Source organism: Stenella coeruleoalba (assembly GCF_951394435.1).
Source record: "Stenella coeruleoalba genome assembly, chromosome: 11".
In the NCBI taxonomy this organism is placed as follows: domain Eukaryota; kingdom Metazoa; phylum Chordata; class Mammalia; order Artiodactyla; family Delphinidae; genus Stenella; species Stenella coeruleoalba.
In genome coordinates this window covers 58,665,949-58,683,511 of record NC_137157.1, presented here as the reverse complement: position 1 = coordinate 58,683,511, position 17,563 = coordinate 58,665,949, and the positions used below count along the sequence as shown (strand labels likewise).

The 17,563-nt window shown below is 50.6% G+C and overlaps 1 protein-coding gene across 4 annotated transcripts; it reads left to right on the top strand.

Annotated features, from left to right (window-relative positions):
* Positions 1-2,495: 2,495 nt before the first annotated feature.
* Positions 2,496-17,168, top strand: ESYT1 (extended synaptotagmin 1). Of its 4 annotated transcripts, none has more exons than XM_079935868.1 (31): positions 2,496-2,958; positions 4,746-4,787; positions 4,958-5,092; positions 5,197-5,270; positions 5,387-5,459; positions 5,622-5,705; positions 5,877-5,932; positions 6,356-6,479; positions 6,568-6,744; positions 6,861-6,943; positions 7,219-7,267; positions 7,396-7,482; positions 7,585-7,677; positions 8,637-8,708; positions 8,889-8,975; positions 10,306-10,455; positions 10,782-10,937; positions 11,067-11,243; positions 11,399-11,481; positions 11,591-11,639; positions 11,747-11,836; positions 11,980-12,075; positions 12,349-12,420; positions 12,513-12,599; positions 14,558-14,698; positions 14,808-14,950; positions 15,057-15,155; positions 15,239-15,370; positions 15,448-15,553; positions 15,797-15,846; positions 16,042-17,167. In XM_079935868.1, exons 1-31 carry the CDS (start codon positions 2,575-2,577, stop codon positions 16,079-16,081), a joined length of 3,291 nt encoding a protein of 1,096 aa, XP_079791994.1. In that variant the 5' UTR covers positions 2,496-2,574; the 3' UTR covers positions 16,082-17,167. The 4 variants fall into 4 exon arrangements, with proteins under 4 accessions (XP_079791994.1, XP_079791993.1, XP_079791995.1 ...); XM_079935867.1 differs by having other exon boundaries at positions 5,616-5,705; XM_079935869.1 differs by lacking the exon at positions 4,746-4,787 and having other exon boundaries at positions 5,616-5,705; positions 16,042-17,168.
* Positions 17,169-17,563: the final 395 nt, after the last annotated feature.

Genomic DNA, 17,563 nt, shown 5'->3' with positions numbered 1-17,563 from the left:
CAGAGGGCCATTGGCAAACCAGTGGGGTATCTGAAAAAAACTGGCAAGAGAAGACTGAGGGTTGACCAAATAGATGTCTTCAGATATATGAAGGGCTACCTTATGGAGAAAAAGGTCCTGTGTTGCTGCATAGGAAATAAGCAGAGAGTTCTAGAAAAATTGCTAACATGTGAGTACTTAATATAAACCAAGGTACTGTGTTAGGCACTTTACATGCAATATTTCACTGACACAATGGGCATTATTATTATACTTGTTTTGCAGAGGAGAAAGACTTAAAGAGGGTAATCAACCCAAGTCTCCACAACTAGTAAGGAATGGAACTAGGAATCTCTTCAGGCAGTCTGACTCCAGACTTGGCATAAGAAAGTTCTAATGATAGCCATCCAGCAATGGGACCACTACTTTCCAGTAACTTACAAGGAATAATACAGAGGAAGTTTCCTCAAATCCCGTTGCCCCTTCCATCTTGGAGAGTAGGCTGGGACCAGATTACCACATCCAACCCTGGGAGGCAGCTGTAGTTTACATATAAATGCAGATTGCAAAACCAGGAAGTCTAAGTGCTCTCCTCGCTTAGACACTTCCTCTAACAAATGGCCATCCTTTTTCGTGTTACCCACTTACTGCTTATCACCACCAGGTGGCACCTGGGCAGCAGAATTGTCAATGGGCGGGGACCCATCTTGTTTACTTGTTCCGGTGCCTTGCAGCTGCTGATTCTGTGGCTCCTGGGCCCCAGCTGGGAAGAGACCTTCCTGGGGATGAGCTTTTGTCCTCCATACACTGTCTTCAGTAGGAGGATCTGATGATCTAGATAGGATGAGAAAGGGGAAAACTTTGAAAAGGAACTTCCATAGGTCACCCTCTTCATCCCCCAGCCTAAGGGATCCCTTCCCCTACTCCAGTGTTTGGCAAATTTCAGTTTATAGGGAGGTTTCCTTCTGAGGATGTTCATCCATTTTCCTGCTATAGTTCTGGTTCATCAAGTTGGTGGGCACTCACCTCCTCCAAACTCCTTGAGCTCCTTTTTTACCTGCTCATCTCTGAGAATACAGAGAACATAGGAGGCAGATGGAAAACTGTTCCTTACACAGTTCTGCAAACTGAAAGAAGCAGTTTAGATACTGTTTCAGAGAAGTAGAGAAAGGGAAGTGAGAAAATTTAAGATTAAGGGAGGGAGGGATAAGTTTTAAACAGCTTTGATGAAACATAGCCTGATGAAATCTATGTCCTGCAGAGCCAGATAAAATTTAACAGCTGTAAACCAAACAGAATAACACAAGCCCCACATACATCGCATTAGAAGGTAATCATGACCAATCTGTCCCTCCTGGGCTTCCAATCAGTCCAGTTTCTAAGTCCCTGGACAACAGTACACCTCTAAGTCCAGTTAACTAGTAACAAGAGTCATCATCAATATACCCTGCATTTTTTCCTTCCTAAACCTACACAGTGCGATGTAGAACTTAGTTATACATCTGACTGTATTCTAAACCTTCCTTATAACCCAGGCAAATGAGAAACAGAATTGTCTCATTACTCTTGATTTCCCATTTTAGTGTCCTAGCAGTTCCTCAGGGTCAGGAATTCTTGGAAAATGTAATCATTTCTGCGGCAGCTGAGACCCCACCCCCCTTGGAGCCAATTTAGTTTTAATCTGCTCTTTAAAATAGAGATGACTAATTCTTGGACATAGAATGAACTAACTTGGAGATTTCTAAAGAGAAATAAAGCCTCACTTCCTATTCACTCCGCTTTTTTTCCCCCTCCCTCTTGCCTGAAGGCTAGATTATCTCAATTCTGTAATTTTCGGGTTCTCCAGTTTTCTCTAGAGTCTGTCGTTACACTGCATAGACAAAATAGAGGACTGGGAACAAGATAAACAGGGTCGATCATCGAACACTTTCATTCCAAATAGAGTAATTTACTTTCCTTTTATAAGGACAACCAGCAAAAAAAAAAGTGGAAGGATAAGGAATGTGCTTAAAGTATGAAAACGTGGGAAAGGAGACAAATGAACATGTAGGAATCGCAGACCAAGTTCTGCCAAACCGTCTGAAGGGAGGGGAAGGAAATCCCGACGCTCCACAACCCCTCAACTTCGCAACTCCAGCTCTCTCTAAAACAGAGTAATTGCCGGTGCGGCTCTGCATGACGTCATACCATAGGCACTCCAATCCCACGTGGGGGAGCTCCTGGTCCCGCCTCTCCTCTTGAAATTGTACGCCGCTCCTCCCCCTCTTTCTGGCTAATCTCACGCTGCTCTTTAGCCTTTTTTCTCCTTTTCCCGCCATCTCAGACCGCCCATCTTGGCACTCCGGTCCAATCAGGAAGGTACTGCCTCTCCCGAGCCCTTTCCTCTCCCCGAGGCAGGGGGCGGGGTTTCGGTCTTTTGACTCCACCTTCATCTATGCGGCACGGACCAACCCGAACCGTCAGAACGAATGGGCGTGGCTCTAAGTCCCCTCCCCCATTCTGGGGTTTATGGTTTGTAGGCGGGGAATCTGGTCTCAGAACTAGGCAACCTCTAGCTGGTCTCTGGGTCGGGCGGGTCCTCCCAGAGGTGGCAGCATGGACCGCTCTCCTGGAGACCGCCCCAGCCCAGTGGACCAGCCCTACGTTCCCTCCGACCCCCATGACCAGCCTCCCACTGCTCACGCAAAGCTGGACCAGAGTTCTGGGAACCAACCTGCCGGCCCAGGCGCCGCGGGTGAGGCCTTGGCGGTGCTGACTTCGTTCGGGCGGCGGTTGCTGGTGCTGGTGCCGGTGTACCTGGCCGGGGCAATAGGACTCAGCGTGGGTTTTGTGCTCTTCGGCCTCGCCCTCTACCTGGGCTGGCGCCGGGTCCGCGAGGAGAAAGAACGGAGCCTTCGAGTAGCGCGACAGCTGCTGGATGATGAGGAGAGGCTCACGACGAAAACTCTTTACATGAGCCATCGAGAACTACCTGCCTGGGTGAGCGACCACCCTCAATCCTCAGTGCAGCATAGTCCCCTTCTTGCCCCTTAGTTCTCGGGCTCTCCCTCCCTATCCTTAAAGTCAGCTCCGCATCTTGGGACGATGGGCCCCAGACTTTCCCCTTTGGCCCGCTAGCCTCTTACCTGCAGGGACGCGCCACTCTTTGGACCGACTATCCACTACCCGCCCCCCCTTCCACACGCCCGGATCCCGATTCTTCCACAGAATCAGGACTTCTTCCTCTACGCTTGGGCAAGAGCAATAACATTTGGGGAGCCCGTCTCAGCCGTGGCTCTTCCTCCAACCAAACCGCTCGAACGCCCCTCCTCGTTTCTGGTGCCACTCACACTGCTCGTGGGCGTCCCTGTTCCCGTTGCCGCTCAGTGGGTTCCCTCCTCTTTCCTGTCCTCCCCAAGACTTTTTTTTTTTTAAACCTATTTAAGGCCATAAGGTTCTTCTCCCTCTTCCCGCTCATATCCCGAGACCCTCCCCGGGAGCATTGCCCAGTCGAGCTCCCGCACCCGGATGGACCCTCCGGCCCTAGCCTTCCAGCCTTAGGCGGCCTGGCCGCAGCGCAGCGGAGGCGGCTGCTGGACAAAGGGCGGGGGTACTGCGGGGAGGGTAGTGTGACTGCTGCAGTGCCCGCTGCCGCACTCCACCGCCCCTGGCCGGCCCCACCCTTTTCCGGGCTGCGGGCTGCGCCTGCTGGGTTGGGGCCAGGACCCTATTTCTACGTCCCCTCTCCTGTGGTAAGGGCCCTCGATAGCTTCTCAGGCCTTGCAGATGCCGAGCCCGTTACCCGGCCCTTCCCGGCCCCTCCCTTCCTGCTCCTCCCAGCAGAGGTGCCTGCCTGGGGGAGTCAAAGTTGACACTAGGCAGGGCTTCCCTGGTGGCACAGTGGTTAGGGGTCCGCCTGCCGATGCAAGGGACACGGGTTCGTGCCCCGGTCCGGGAGGATCCCGCATGCCGCGGGGCGGCTGGGCTCGTGAGCCATGGCCGCTGAGCCTGCGCGTCCGGAGCCTGTGTTCCGCAACGGGAGGGGCCGCGGTGGTGAGAGGCCCGCGTACCGAAAAAGTTGACACTAGGCAAATACAGCTATGCTTCCCAGACCCTGGACTGGGGAGGAGAAAGGGGCAGAAATGGTCCCATGGGACTTGTAGCCCAGGCAGCAAGAGTCTCTGTTCTTCCTACTTCTCATCATGGAAACTAATTTTCCTCCTAAAGCAACTACCCCTCCTCCTCCCCCAGTACAAAGCACAGGTGTCCTTCCTTCCCATCAAGAGTAACACCGATTAAAAAGAAAGAAAACACCAGCCTGGGCCTGTATAGCTCTTCTGGCCCCTCCCTAACACAGGAGCCGCATCCTGCTTCACCTCTTGGTGTAGAAGCCCCAGTTCGAGGGGCAGAGGGAAGGCTGGTAAAAGGAACCAGGACTTCTCCAATCCCAGGATTTCCTCCTCAAACTCTGATTTGTCAGGACCTCCCCCTCCGGAAAGAATGTGCCCTTCTCTTCCCTCCTCCTCCTCTCTGCCCCAGCAGCTGTCATCGTTTCACACCCCTGAGCTATCTGCAAAGCAACTTTGTGTGGCTGACACTGTCAGCTCCCAGGGCCCCAAACCCCCTGGAGGAATGAATCCTCAGGACATCCCGGCCCCTCCCCCAACCCCTGGGTGTGAGGAGGCCCTGTCACACTTAGCTTTCCTTAGTGGGCATCCACCTGGCATCTTAGGAAACTACGGGCAGAAGACAGTGCTCCTCACTATCTCCACGTTCTCCACCTCCAGGTCAGCTTCCCAGATGTGGAAAAAGCTGAGTGGCTAAATAAGGTGAGGGTTGCTTGTCTTGGGTTTTGTTTTTCCTGAGGGGGAATGGGGTTCGCTCTCTTGTCAGACCCTGCCACGCTTCAAATCTAGCCTCCCCATGGGGAGGAGTCTGAAGGAACTTGCCTTTAGAGGGAAGGCAGTGCTCTCCTATGACAAGCTCCCTTTCCTCCCAGATTGTGGCCCAGGTCTGGCCCTTCCTGGGCCAGTATATGGAGAAGCTTTTGGCCGAAACTGTGGCCCCAGCTGTTCGAGGATCTAACCCCCACCTGCAAACATTTACATTTACACGAGTGGAATTGGGTGAAAAGGTACGTGTGTAGGAGGGAAAGTAACGACAGGGAAGAGATGGAGCAGGGGAGATGGGTGGCCCAAAGGGGCCTTTCCCTCCCCTCTCAAGCATTCATCTCTGCAGCCACTGCGCATCGTAGGAGTCAGGGTTCACCCTGCTCAGAGGAAAGAACAGATCCTGCTGGACTTGAACATCAGGTAATGCCACTCACCACTCTTCCCGATTCCCTTTCCTGGTCACTCTGACTACTTCACTCCCCTTACCCACTTCAGCCTAGTACTAACCCTCTGTTCTCTTCCTCACCAACTCCCAGCTACGTAGGTGATGTACAGATCGATGTGGAAGTGAAGAAATATTTCTGCAAAGCAGGAGTCAAGGGCATGCAGGTGGGGCAGTTGTCAGGGGCCTCCATAAGAAGCCTTTGCCCTAAGTTTCATTAGATATGGGGAAGTGGGAGGTTGGGAAAACCAAGGCTGGGGAGGTCTGGGAGGGAAAGAAGGCCGTTTCTGAGGAAAGGCTTTGTTCGTCTCTTCCTGCCCCAGCTGCAGGGTGTCCTACGGGTGATTCTTGAACCACTCATTGGGAACCTTCCTATCGTGGGGGCTGTGTCGATGTTCTTTATCCGACGCCCGGTAAGGGAAAACGTTGAGGAGGGGTAGGGAAGCGGGGGAAGCAGAGAGGACTGGAAGCTATGGGGAATGGGGGAGGGAACTGACAAGTAGGCTGAGGGTCTGGCAACTGTTGGATGGGTGTGACCATGCCACCATATGCTCTGTCCCGATCCCCCTGCTCTTTGCTTCCAGACCCTAGATATCAACTGGACAGGGATGACCAACCTGCTGGATATCCCAGGACTCAGGTATGAAGGATTTATCGAGCACCTGCTAAGTGTTCCAGCCCTGGTTTGGGGGTTTAAGGGATACAGAGCAGTAAAAGATGCAGCTGATGCCCTCTAAGAGCCTTGACCGTAGTTGGGGAGATCAGACAAATACCCCTGAAAAGTTTCATACTGTGATTTTTCTTCTGTGGGGGGACTGTGCATTTTGGTAGAGAATGAAGTGGGCTACAGACTCCTCAGCCAGGGCAAAGGGCAAAAGAAGAGCTGCGATGGCAGTGAGGAGGGGACAGAGCAGTAGGTGGGAAATCAGGGTAGAAGAGAAGCAAAAAGGTATTTTCAAGAAAGGACTTCCCTCTAGCTTTAGGTCTCTCTTGGTTGTGGGAAACATAGTTGGCGGTGGGGAAATATTGACACACTCACCTCCTTTTCCAATCCCCCATTCAGCTCCCTCTCTGACACCATGATCATGGATTCCATCGCTGCCTTTCTTGTGTTGCCCAACCGATTATTGGTGCCCCTTGTGCCTGACCTTCAAGATGTGGCCCAGTTGCGTTCCCCTCTTCCCAGGGTATGGTCTCTCCCCTATTAGATAGATCATTCTCTCGGGAACCCTGTGGTGGGTCTTTAATTTCTCACAATATGATTCCTACCCTCAGGGCATTATTCGGATTCACCTGCTAGCCGCTCGAGGGCTGAGCTCCAAGGACAAATACGTAAAGGGCCTGATTGAGGGCAAGTCAGACCCCTACGCACTGGTGCGAGTGGGCACCCAGACATTCTGCAGTCGTGTCATTGATGAGGAACTCAACCCCCAGTGGGGAGAGACTTATGAGGTGGGAGAGCCAACAAGTGGGGCTATGTCAGATGGGGAGGCTCCAGGAGATTTGAGAGAATATGCTGATTGGATGATCTTCACACCTGCGGACCCTCATCCCTCTGTGTTCTTCAGGTTATGGTACACGAGGTCCCAGGACAGGAAATTGAGGTGGAAGTGTTTGACAAGGATCCAGACAAAGATGACTTTCTGGGCAGGTGAGACTCTGCCTGTGTTAGGATTCTAAATCCCCAGGGCCACCAAGGTCTCAGAGGTAATTATAATCCTTTTCCAGGCCTGGGAATCATATTTTCATTTTCCTTCCCAGCCTTCCCACCCCTCATCCCCACCACACACACATGCATATATATTTCCGGAGGGTAAGAAGGGAGTCTGAGATGTGCCAGTTATTTCTGTGTGGATGAGAAGGGGGCCAGTGAATGACATGTTGCTAATTGTAACACTCCCCTCTTTTCCCTTTCACTGCCCCCAGAATGAAGCTGGATGTAGGGAAAGTATTGCAGGCTGGAGTAATGGATGAAGTAAGTTGAGAGAAGAGGAAGGTGGAGGGTGCTGTCCCCCATTGTGTAGACGGTGGTTGCTACATTGGTGGGGAAGAGATTGGGTGTATATGATCTCTACTATACCTCACTTCTACCTCTCCCTCCAGTGGTTCCCTCTACAAAGTGGGCAAGGCCAAGTTCACTTAAGGCTAGAATGGCTTTCACTTTTGCCGGATGCAGAAAAACTGGAGCAGGTAACTAACACTGAAAACAGGAAGCTAGCAGGGGAGAAATACATAGCTAGAAGTATGGGGGGCTGGAGGGATGAAGGTCTGACTACTACCACCCCACACCAGGTTCTACAGTGGAACCGAGGAGTCTCCTCCCACCCGGAGCCCCCATCAGCTGCCATCTTAGTTGTCTATCTGGATCGGGCCCAGGATCTTCCTGTGAGTGTGGCTTCTGAGGGCAGGTGAACAGGAAGCCATGGGTGCAGCATTCCCACACTCTCCCTTCCCCTGGCCTGCTCTGCTTCAGTAGCAACAACATGTAACACAAGGGTTCCAAAGAGGGGGTGCAGGAGTACGATTTTTTTTTTTTTTTTTTTGGCCTGCGTTGGGTCTCGTTGCTGTGTGCGGCCTTTCTCTAGTTACAGCGAGCAGGGGCTACTCTTCATTGCAGTGTGCGGGCTTCTCATTGTCGTGGCTTCTCTTGTTGTGGAGCATGGGCTTTAGGCGCACGGGCTTCAGTAGTTGTGGCACGTGGGCTCTAGAGTGCAGGCTCAGTAGTTGTGGCGCATGGGCTTAGTTGCTCCGCAGCATGTGGGATCTTCCTGGACCAGGGCTTGAACCCGTGTCCCCTGCATTGGCAAGTGGATTCTTAACCACTGCGCCACCAGGGAAGTCCCGTGAGTTATATTTTTAAATTATCTATTTAATCGATGTTTTCTAACTATTTGTATAAAGTTGTTCATAATATTCTCTTATAATCTTTATTTATTTTATTTATTTATTTTTGGCTGCATTGGGTCTTTGTTGCTGTGTGCAAGCTTTGTCTAGTTGCAGCGAGCAGGGGCTACTCTTCATTGCAGTGTGCGGGCTTCTCATTGTCGTGGCTTCTCTTGTTGCGGAGCACAGGCTCTAGGTGCACAGGCTCAGTAGTTGTGGCTCGCGGGCTCTAGAGCGCAAGCTCAGTAGTTGCAGTGCATGGGCTTAGTTGCTCTGCAGCATGTGGGATCTTCCCGCAACAGGGCTCGAACCCGTGTGCCCTGCATTGGCAGGTGGATTCTTAACCACTGTGCCACCAGGGAAGCACCAGGGGAAGGATTCTGATGACAGCTGTCCTTCCTTCACTGAAACAAAAACAAAAACAACCAAGATAGTGAATTCTGAATTCTACCCCCCCACAGCTGAAGAAGGGGAACAAGGAGCCCAACCCCATGGTACAGCTGTCAATTCAGGATGTGACCCAGGAGAGCAAGGTGAGGGCCAGGACAAGGATATCATTGTGCCAGGTGTCGTGTGTGTGTGGGGACAGGAGGAGGGAGGACTGTTCTTGGGATGAAGTGTTCCCTTTAGGATGCCTGTAAGAGGAAGGGTTTTCTGGAGAAACAGGACTGGGACTGTGGCATGTACCTTGATTACATCCTGCACATCTCCAGGCTGTCTATAACACCAACTGCCCGGTGTGGGAGGCGGCCTTCCGGTTCTTCCTGCAAGACCCTCGAAGCCAGGAGCTCGATGTGCAGGTGAGAGAATCACCTATCAGTCCCTCCTCGATACCCTATTCTGTCTTCTCAGATCTGCACCATTTCTTCTCTCCATCTTCTCCTTTGATCTCTATTTTCTCTTCTTGTTTTTTTTTTCGGCTGTGCCGTGTGGCTTTCGGGATATTAGTTCCCTGATCAGGGATGGAACCCAGGCCCTTGGCAGTGAGATCACGGAGTCCTAACCACTAGGCCACCAGGGAATTCCATGATCTGTATTTTCAGTCCACCTACCTAGACTCTCCACCTCTTCTACTCTCCACGGTTCCCCACCTGTCTCTCTAGAATCATTTTTATAACTGAGAATTGTGCACTTAAAATGAGTGATTTTTGTGGTATGTAAATTATGCCTCAAAAAAATTATTTTTTAAAAGAAGAGAAGGGGACTTCCCTGGTGGTCCAGTGGTTGAGACTGCGCTCCCACTGCAGGGGGCACAGGTTCAATCCCTGGTTGGGGAACTAAGATCCCATATGCTATGCGGCACAGCCAAAAACTAAACAAAAACCCTGTTAAAAGAAGAGAGGAACATATTGAGCACCAGCTAGACACCTAGCACTTTTTTTTTTCTGGTTTATTTTTATTTGATTTTAACTTTTTTTTTTAATTTTTAATTTGACATTGGAGTATAGGGTTAGCACAACATTGTGTTAGTTTCAGATGTACATCAAAGTGATTTAGTTATACGTATTCATATACCTATTTTTTTCAGATTCTATTCCTATATAGGTCATTACAGAGTACTGAGTAGAGTTCCCTGTGCTATATAGTAGGTCCTTATTGATTATCTGTTTTACATAGAGTAGTGTGCATATGCCAGTCCCAGCCTCCCAGACATCTAGCACTTTTAAGGTCATAGAAAAATCACAAAATACAGTATCTGCCCTCACGAAGCTTACTGGCTAGTTTCAGAGAGGAGACAAACATATATAACCATCTAAGAATGATTCAACATTAATCATTGGGAGTAAAATACCCATAGTATAGTGCTTAGGATGGCCAGAGAAAGGTACAGAGGCTGGAGTAACTAGAGAGTCTTTGTGAAGGAAGTAAGATTTTCAGAGGGTCTTAAAGTATCAGTAGGATTTAAATAGGCAGAGAAGAGCAGAATGAGAACTTTCCAGGTAATGAGACCAGAAAGAGCAAAGGAGGAAGGGACTGTAGAGTAGGCAGAGGACTGTAAAAGGATGGCCTGGAGTGGAGCAAAAGGTTTGATTGGCACAGAGAGAATGAGCTGCAGCTGTGTCATCATTTCCGCAGTCTACCTCCCTTTTCCCTAATCCCTCACTCCATCCCCTCCTCCTGTGCCTATAGGTGAAGGATGACTCCAGGGCCCTGACTTTAGGGGCATTGACCCTGCCTCTGGCTCGCCTGCTGACTGCCCCTGAACTCACCCTGGACCAGTGGTTCCAGCTCAGCAGCTCTGGCCCAAACTCCCGGCTGTACATGAAACTGGTTATGAGGGTATGGAGGTAGAGGGGAAGGGCCTCGTGGATTCCTGGTGGTATTAAGAGTAAGGAAAGGGGATCCTCTACGATGAAATGAGCTAGTGTATCTGAAAGCATCTAGCAGACGCACAAAAAATGTTTGTTGATCTAACTGGGGGAAGACATGGTGTCTGAGTTGGGTGAGTGTGGAGTGAACCCCCCAGAGATAAGCACAGACAAGGCAGGGACCTAGTTTCCCTGTCAGAGCCCCTGCTCTGCCCCGCCCCCCCCAGCCCCCACATACCTTGCCTGCTGGTGGCTAAATGCACTGCTTTGATTTGACAATCACACTACCCTTCCCAGCTCTTGTACTTGGATTCATCAGAAGTGCGCTTCCCTGCTGTGCCTAGTACTCCTGGAGCTTGGGACCTGGACGACGAGAGCCCCCAGACAGGCAGCAGTGTGGATGCCCCACCTCGACCCAGTCACACTACTCCTGACAGTAACTTTGGGACGGAGGTAAGTCTATATCTGGAAAGTACTGGAGTCTGTTTGCCCACCCTACGTGCGCAAAGCCTGTTTCAGGGTTGGGTCTGACAGTATTCTCTCTTTGACCGCCACCTGGTGCCCCATCTGTCCCTTTTACAGAATGTGCTTCGGATTCATGTATTAGAGGCCCAGGACCTGATTGCCAAAGACCGTTTCTTGGGGGGATTAGTGAAGGGGAAGTCAGACCCCTATGTCAAACTAAAGCTGGGAGGACGAAGCTTCCGGAGCCGTGTTGTTCGGGAAGATCTCAATCCCCGTTGGAACGAGGTCTTTGAGGTCAGAATTGAGGGCTAAGACTCTTCCCAGTCTTGCCCCATTCCTCCCCCAGCTCTGAGAGTGGTCTAAAAAACTTCTGGGGTTCAGTTGACTGGGGGAGGTGTCCAGTCATTCTGAGAAGAAAACGAAAGGATCCCACTATTTTCTCCCACTAGGTGATCGTCACATCAATTCCAGGCCAAGAGCTAGAGGTTGAAGTTTTTGACAAGGACCTGGACAAGGATGACTTTCTGGGCAGGTGAGGCGGTCGGGGGGCGTCCAGCGGGGAAGATGGGCTGGGCCTCTGTAGACCTTGGAGACAAAAGACTTGGCTCTTGACCATAGTCCTTAATCTTTCTCCTCTACAGGTGTAAAGTGAGTCTCACCACAGTCCTAAACAATGGCTTCCTCGATGAGGTGAGCATGGAATTAGAATCAGCAGTCTGTCCTGATCTTGACGCATGGTTCATTCTCATAGTTCCTGTCCCCACGCCCCCAAGTCTTAACCCTGCCCACTTCCACAGTGGCTGACCCTGGAGGATGTCCCATCTGGCCGCCTACACTTGTGTCTGGAGCGTCTGATCCCCCGTCCCACTGCTGCTGAGTTAGAGGAGGTAAGGAAAGATGCTGGAGGAAGGAAGGGACCCAAGAGGGACCCAAGATGGGTCAAGGTAAACTCTTCTATGAGCTTTTAAGGCATATGCCAGGCCCCAGAGTGTCAGTTACCACTCCCCAGCTCCCATGTGTCCTTCCCCAGGTGCTGCAGGTGAACAGTTTGATCCAGACTCAGAAGAGTGCAGAACTGGCGGCGGCCCTGCTCTCCGTCTACCTGGAGCGGGCTGAGGACCTGCCGGTGAGATATGCTCCCCACGCCCCATAGCTCCCTGGCCCTTCCTCTACATCCCTCAGGTTTGGATGCTCCTAGTGTATTTGGAATAGTAAATTCCAAATTCCTCTCTCCCAGGGTGGTGCTGGGGTGGGAAGAATTTTCTGTTCGAGGCCAGGAGGGTGAGGGCTGTCAAGTGGAGACATGGGGACATGGGCCACTGGCTGTGGATGTAATTTGTGAGGGGAGGGGGGAATCTGCCTAACTGGTCCAAATTTAAGAATAACATTCTCTTTCCAGCTCCGAAAAGGTACCAAGCCTCCCAGCCCTTATGCTACTATTGCCGTGGGAGATACTTCTCATAAAACTAAGGTATTAGGAAATGCTGCAGGACTAAGAATGGGAGGGATGAGAGGCGTAGAGGAGAAAATGTCAACACTGATCATACCCCTCATCTCCACCAGACTGTTTCCCAAACGTCAGCCCCTGTCTGGGATGAGAGTGCCTCCTTTCTCATCAGGAAACCAAACTCTGAGAGCCTGGAGTTGCAGGTACCGTAAATTCATTCTACAAACATTTTGCAGATTGCTGTCACAGGCCAGGCACTGAACCAGGCACAGGGCATTCAGAGATAAAAGATGTTCTTATCTTTTTGGAGCTCACACTCTTCTTTTAGGAGAAAAATAACCAGAGAATACTTCCTGACTGATAACTGCTGAGGTAAAGGCAGTGTAGGGAAAAAAGGAGGGGTTCTAACTCAGACAAGGGAAAAGGTGAGGTAAGAAAGATAGTAAGAAAGGCGTCCTTAGCTTAAGGGTAAATAGGCCCTGACCAAGAAAAGAAGGACAGGAAAACTCTTAAGGCTGAGAAGGGAATGGAGGAGAAAGAAGGCAAATTATACATTATAGAGGCAGGAAAGAGCAAGATCACAAAAAAATTATGCTAAGAATTTGGATTTTATCCTAAAGGCATAGGGAAACATTTGAAGGAATGAGAGGTAGCATTCAGATTTGCATCTTAGGAAGATGGTGTCGACATCAGGGTAAAAAAATGAACTGAAGGAAGCAAGCACTGGAGGCAGGTAGGTCACTTAAGAGACTGTTAGAGTAATTGAAGCGAGAACTGACAAAGGCCAGATAGTGTTTGGTGGTTATTTTGACATGGAGGGGAAAGAGGAACAAAGAACAAAGGTGTTAACTCCTGGGGTTTTAGTGTGGATGGACAGATAAAGGTGCCATTGCCAACACGGGGAATGCACCGAGCAGGAGTTTTTGAAATTGAGATGTCTGAGGGCTGTCCAAGGGGAGACAGCCATCTGGAAGGTAGATCTGTGGCCCACTGTGGTGTTCCTCCCTCTCCCTCTTGTTTGAGCATCATGAGCAAGCAACAGGTAGCAGCTGCAGTCACAAGCGTGAGTGAGATCTCGCAGGGCGTGTGTAGAGTGAAAAGAAGACAAAGGTTGGACATGCTGGGCGCTGCAACAGAAGGGCAGATGGAGGAAGAAGAGCACTGAAGTGTGGCCAGGGTGGTGGGACGCTCCCCAGGAGAGAGTGGGTTCCAGAAGCCAAAAGAAGAGTGTTTCAAAAGACAGGAAGTGGTCAAATGTTACTGAGAGGTGAAATTAGGTGACTGAAAACTATTCACTGACTTTTAAAACTAGGAGGTCACTGATGACTGGAGCAACTTCAGTGGCTGGAATGGAGTAGAAGCTAGATTTCAGTGGGTCGAAGGGTGACCAAAAAGTGAAGAGGTATGGGAGGTGGGGAGAGGATGGGGGAAGGTAATATAGGCGTGCTGACTTTCTCTATATGGAGTAAGTCAAATACCTTCCAAAGTTGACAGAACAGTAAGTAGAGAATTACATGAATAGAAACCAACAGAATGTCAAATAATGCGACTATTAACAACACTGGCAGAGGTAGAGAAGAGATGTAAATAAGCTCAATTTGTCATCTTGAATAGCAGGGAATCAGTAGATATTAAAGTTGGCAAATTCTGAAATAGAGGTATAAACATATTAGTTAGAATTACGCCAGAACAAAGAAAATAGGAAGGGCTCATTACATTTGGAGTATGGACATGAGGACAGGATGGGCAGGAAACAATTTTATTCTATTTTTACTATTCTTTTTTCTACCCTATGCAGGTATTACTGGGATAATTTGTGAAAGCTTAGGAAGTAAAGATAGTACAGTCTACTCTGGTTAAAAAAGAAAGGGAAGCAGGGAAGTGGGACCAGCAGCAACTATTACCACAGCTCCCCTGCCCTTCACGAAGGGGAGTCTCTCCAAAACCACTCAAGTGTCCAAGCATTTGGACCTGGAATGCCAGGATTAAATCACTTCTCTCTCTCTCTTTTTTGCCTCTGGCCTCGCTCTGCGGCTTGCGGGTTCCCCTACGAGGGATCAAACCCGGGCCCTGGCGGTGAAAGCGCCAAGTCCTAACCACTGGATCGCCAGGGACCTACCCAAATCACTTCTCTCTTGACGGCAGTCCTGTTGCTCCACAGGTTCAGGGTGAGGGGACTGGCGCATTGGGCTCGTTATCCCTGCCCCTCTCTGAGCTCCTCGTGGCTGACCGGCTCTGCTTGGACCACTGGTTTACGCTCAGCAATGGTCCAGGGCAGGTGCTACTGAGAGCACAGCTCAGGGTGAGTGCCAGGAGACAGTGGGCAAGGGGAGGGAGGGCGGGAGCAGAGGGTCGTGTCCTTCTAGCCCGGGAGCGGAAGGACTCTGCGTGCTGCTTTCTTGTTTACCTAGATCCTGGTGTCCCAGCACTCAGGGGTGGAAGCTTACAGCCACAGCTCCTCATCTCTAAGCGAAGAACCGGAGCTCTGGGGAGGACTCCCTCACATCACTTCCTCAGCCCCAGAGCTCCGGCAGCGCCTAACACACAGTGACAGGTAAAGCGCTGGGTCGGAAAGATGGGACTCAGTCAAGGATACAAAGGATAAGCTACAGACTCCCGAGGCACTACCTCCTCCCAACGCTATCTCCATCTCTCCACAGTCCCCTTGAGGCTCCAGCCGGGCCTCTAGGCCAGGTGAAACTCACTGTTTGGTACTACAGTGAAGAACGAAAGCTGATCAGCATCGTTCACAGCTGCCGGTGAGACTCCATCCCTCACATCCTCCAGGTTCTCCCCGTCCCTCCCCTCAGGTTGCCTCATCACCTCCTTCCTCCTGTCACAGGGCCCTTCGACAAAATGGACGGGATCCCCCCGACCCCTACGTGTCACTGTTGCTACTGCCAGACAAGAACCGGGGTACCAAGAGGAAGAGCTCACAGAAGAAGAGGACCCTAAATCCTGAATTCGATGAACGGTCAGTCAGTGAGCATTCAAGTGAAGAGATGGCAGGCTCGGGAAGGGCCCCTTCCCCTAACCCCAGTCCCTCCTCAGGTTTGAGTGGGAATTGCCCCTGGATGAGGCCCTTCGGCGAAAGCTGGATGTCTCTGTGAAGTCTAGTTCCTCCTTCATGTCAAGAGAGCGTGAGCTGCTGGGGAAGGTAAGAAGAGGGCCAAAGGTGGACCAGGCAAAGGTGAGAGTTAGAAGTTGCTGGTGGAAAGGCTTGTAGTCCCTATTAGGGAGTAAGCACCCTGGTGACATTACTTTACAGATGTACTTTATAGTACTTTACTACCCAATTACCTCTGCACTGGTTTGGGACCAGAAGTGTGTCAAGCAAGGTAGGATGTGGTCTTTGGAAACATCAAAAGTAACATCTCACCCCTACTATCCCCCAACACAGGTGCAGTTGGACCTCACTGAGATAGACCTTTCCCAGGGTGCAGCCCAGTGGTGAGTGTCTGATGAGCTGGGGATGGGCTTGGATGCTTAAGTAGGAAAAATCCCAATCATAGGAGGGAAAAAGGATGTAACCCAAGCTGAGAACCACTGATCCTCGGAAGTATAAGAGCCCTCAGATCTTGTCTCATTTGTAAGAGGACACAGAAGTCATCTTTCTACCTGAGCCCTCTCTGCTTGTTCCCACAGGTATGACCTCATGGATGACAAGGACAAGGGCAGCTCCTAGGAGCCGGAGATTACCAGCCTGACTGCTCTGTCTCCTTGCCTCGCCTCTCGCTGCATCACCGCCTCAATGTGATGAGCCTAAAGGTTGGGGCCCGGGGGCAGAGCCTGCACCCCTCAGCCCTCTCACCTCCCAGGCCCATGCTAGGGCCTTTGCGTGACCAAAGAGGAGGACCGTATGTTACCCTTTACTGCACGGCCTTCATCCTTCTGGGCTCCTGGGGCAGGGACGTGAGCTGGCTATCTCCTGCTCTGCCTGCACATTCTCCTTTCCGCCCAGCTCCTCAGGGCCTTCTGTGTCTGTGCCTGGCCACTGGCAGTGGCATTAGCTCATGCCAAATACAGCTTTTTGAAAGACCTTTTTTCTCCTTCTTCCCAAACAGCAGTCAGGGAGGGTGGAAAGGCTAACCTCTCCAGCTGAGAGCCTCTTGGACTACTGCATGCAGCAAATGTACAGCCACCCAAACCCCATGTCCAGTTCTATACCCACTTTCCTCAAGCCTGTCCTGAAAATTACACCTGCTGTGTTGACTAGGGCCAGCCAGTCTCTTGAATCACTCTGGGAACAGTAGATTCCATCAACGCCTTCAGGTAGCCAATACCAGTCTTGGTGTGGGGCCTCTAGCTGGTGCTGTACAGGGGGCTTTGGAGGACCCAGGACAGCAGAGCCAATTTTTTGTCCAGGTGCCTAGGCTGTTAACTCACTGACTAGAAATGAATCTCTTAGCTTTGTACCAACTCTGCCAATCCACTGTATCTTACATTAAACGTCATACTCAAATCATCTGTGGCTCTTTTCCTTAAGGGCAGAGAATCCAGCCTACCCATCAGGTGTTTATTCCAAGTGTCAAAAGCCTTTATTCAGTTCACAAATGATGTCTGTTTATATTTTTAACAACTGATTATCAGTTTATTAAAAAAGTTGATTTAAAACATCTGCCATGGTGACTTCAACCTCGACTCCTGGCTCAGTACTGATGGAAGTAATCTTATTAACAATCGCAGAAGGACTGTGCGTGTCACTGAGTCGCTGTGGATCCTCACCTGAAAAATGATCCCAAGTCCTAGAGCCTTCACCACAGGAATTTTCCTTGTAGTTATTCTCACAGTCTTGGTGGGCATCCGTCCTTTCCCCTTGAGAGTCTTTTCCTTTGCGCCTCTGATCAAGTCAGCACATACCTTCTCCGAAGACATTACGCTGTAGCTGCTTAGAGTAATTCTAAGTCAGTGAATCTCCACCTCTGGTTCTCAGAGTCTCTCTTTAAGAGCCAGGCCGTGGTGCAGCTTCCTGACCAACTTGTTCCTCCGTGAGAGCAAACAGTGGTGAGGTAGGCGCAGGTGGACTGGAGCTCCCTGCAGCTGAGACTGCTTCTTAGAGATTGAGTCAAGTTCATTAGTGGTCAGAACCTACTGTGGATGCAATCACCAAGATTGTTGGTAGCGTTCAGGGTGGTCAAGGGACCTGTGTGAATTAGCTGCTATTGAG

Bases quoted from the DNA above. Each gene is read 5' to 3' on its own strand.
- ESYT1 (XM_079935867.1), top strand. From the start codon at position 2,575: ATGGACCGCTCTCCTGGAGACCGCCCCAGCCCAGTGGACCAGCCCTAC. The intron at 5,271-5,386 runs GTAATGCCACTC...ACCAACTCCCAG, and splicing joins CTGCTGGACTTGAACATCAG to CTACGTAGGTGATGTACAGA. The intron at 8,709-8,888 runs GTGAGGGCCAGG...GCACATCTCCAG, and splicing joins ATGTGACCCAGGAGAGCAAG to GCTGTCTATAACACCAACTG.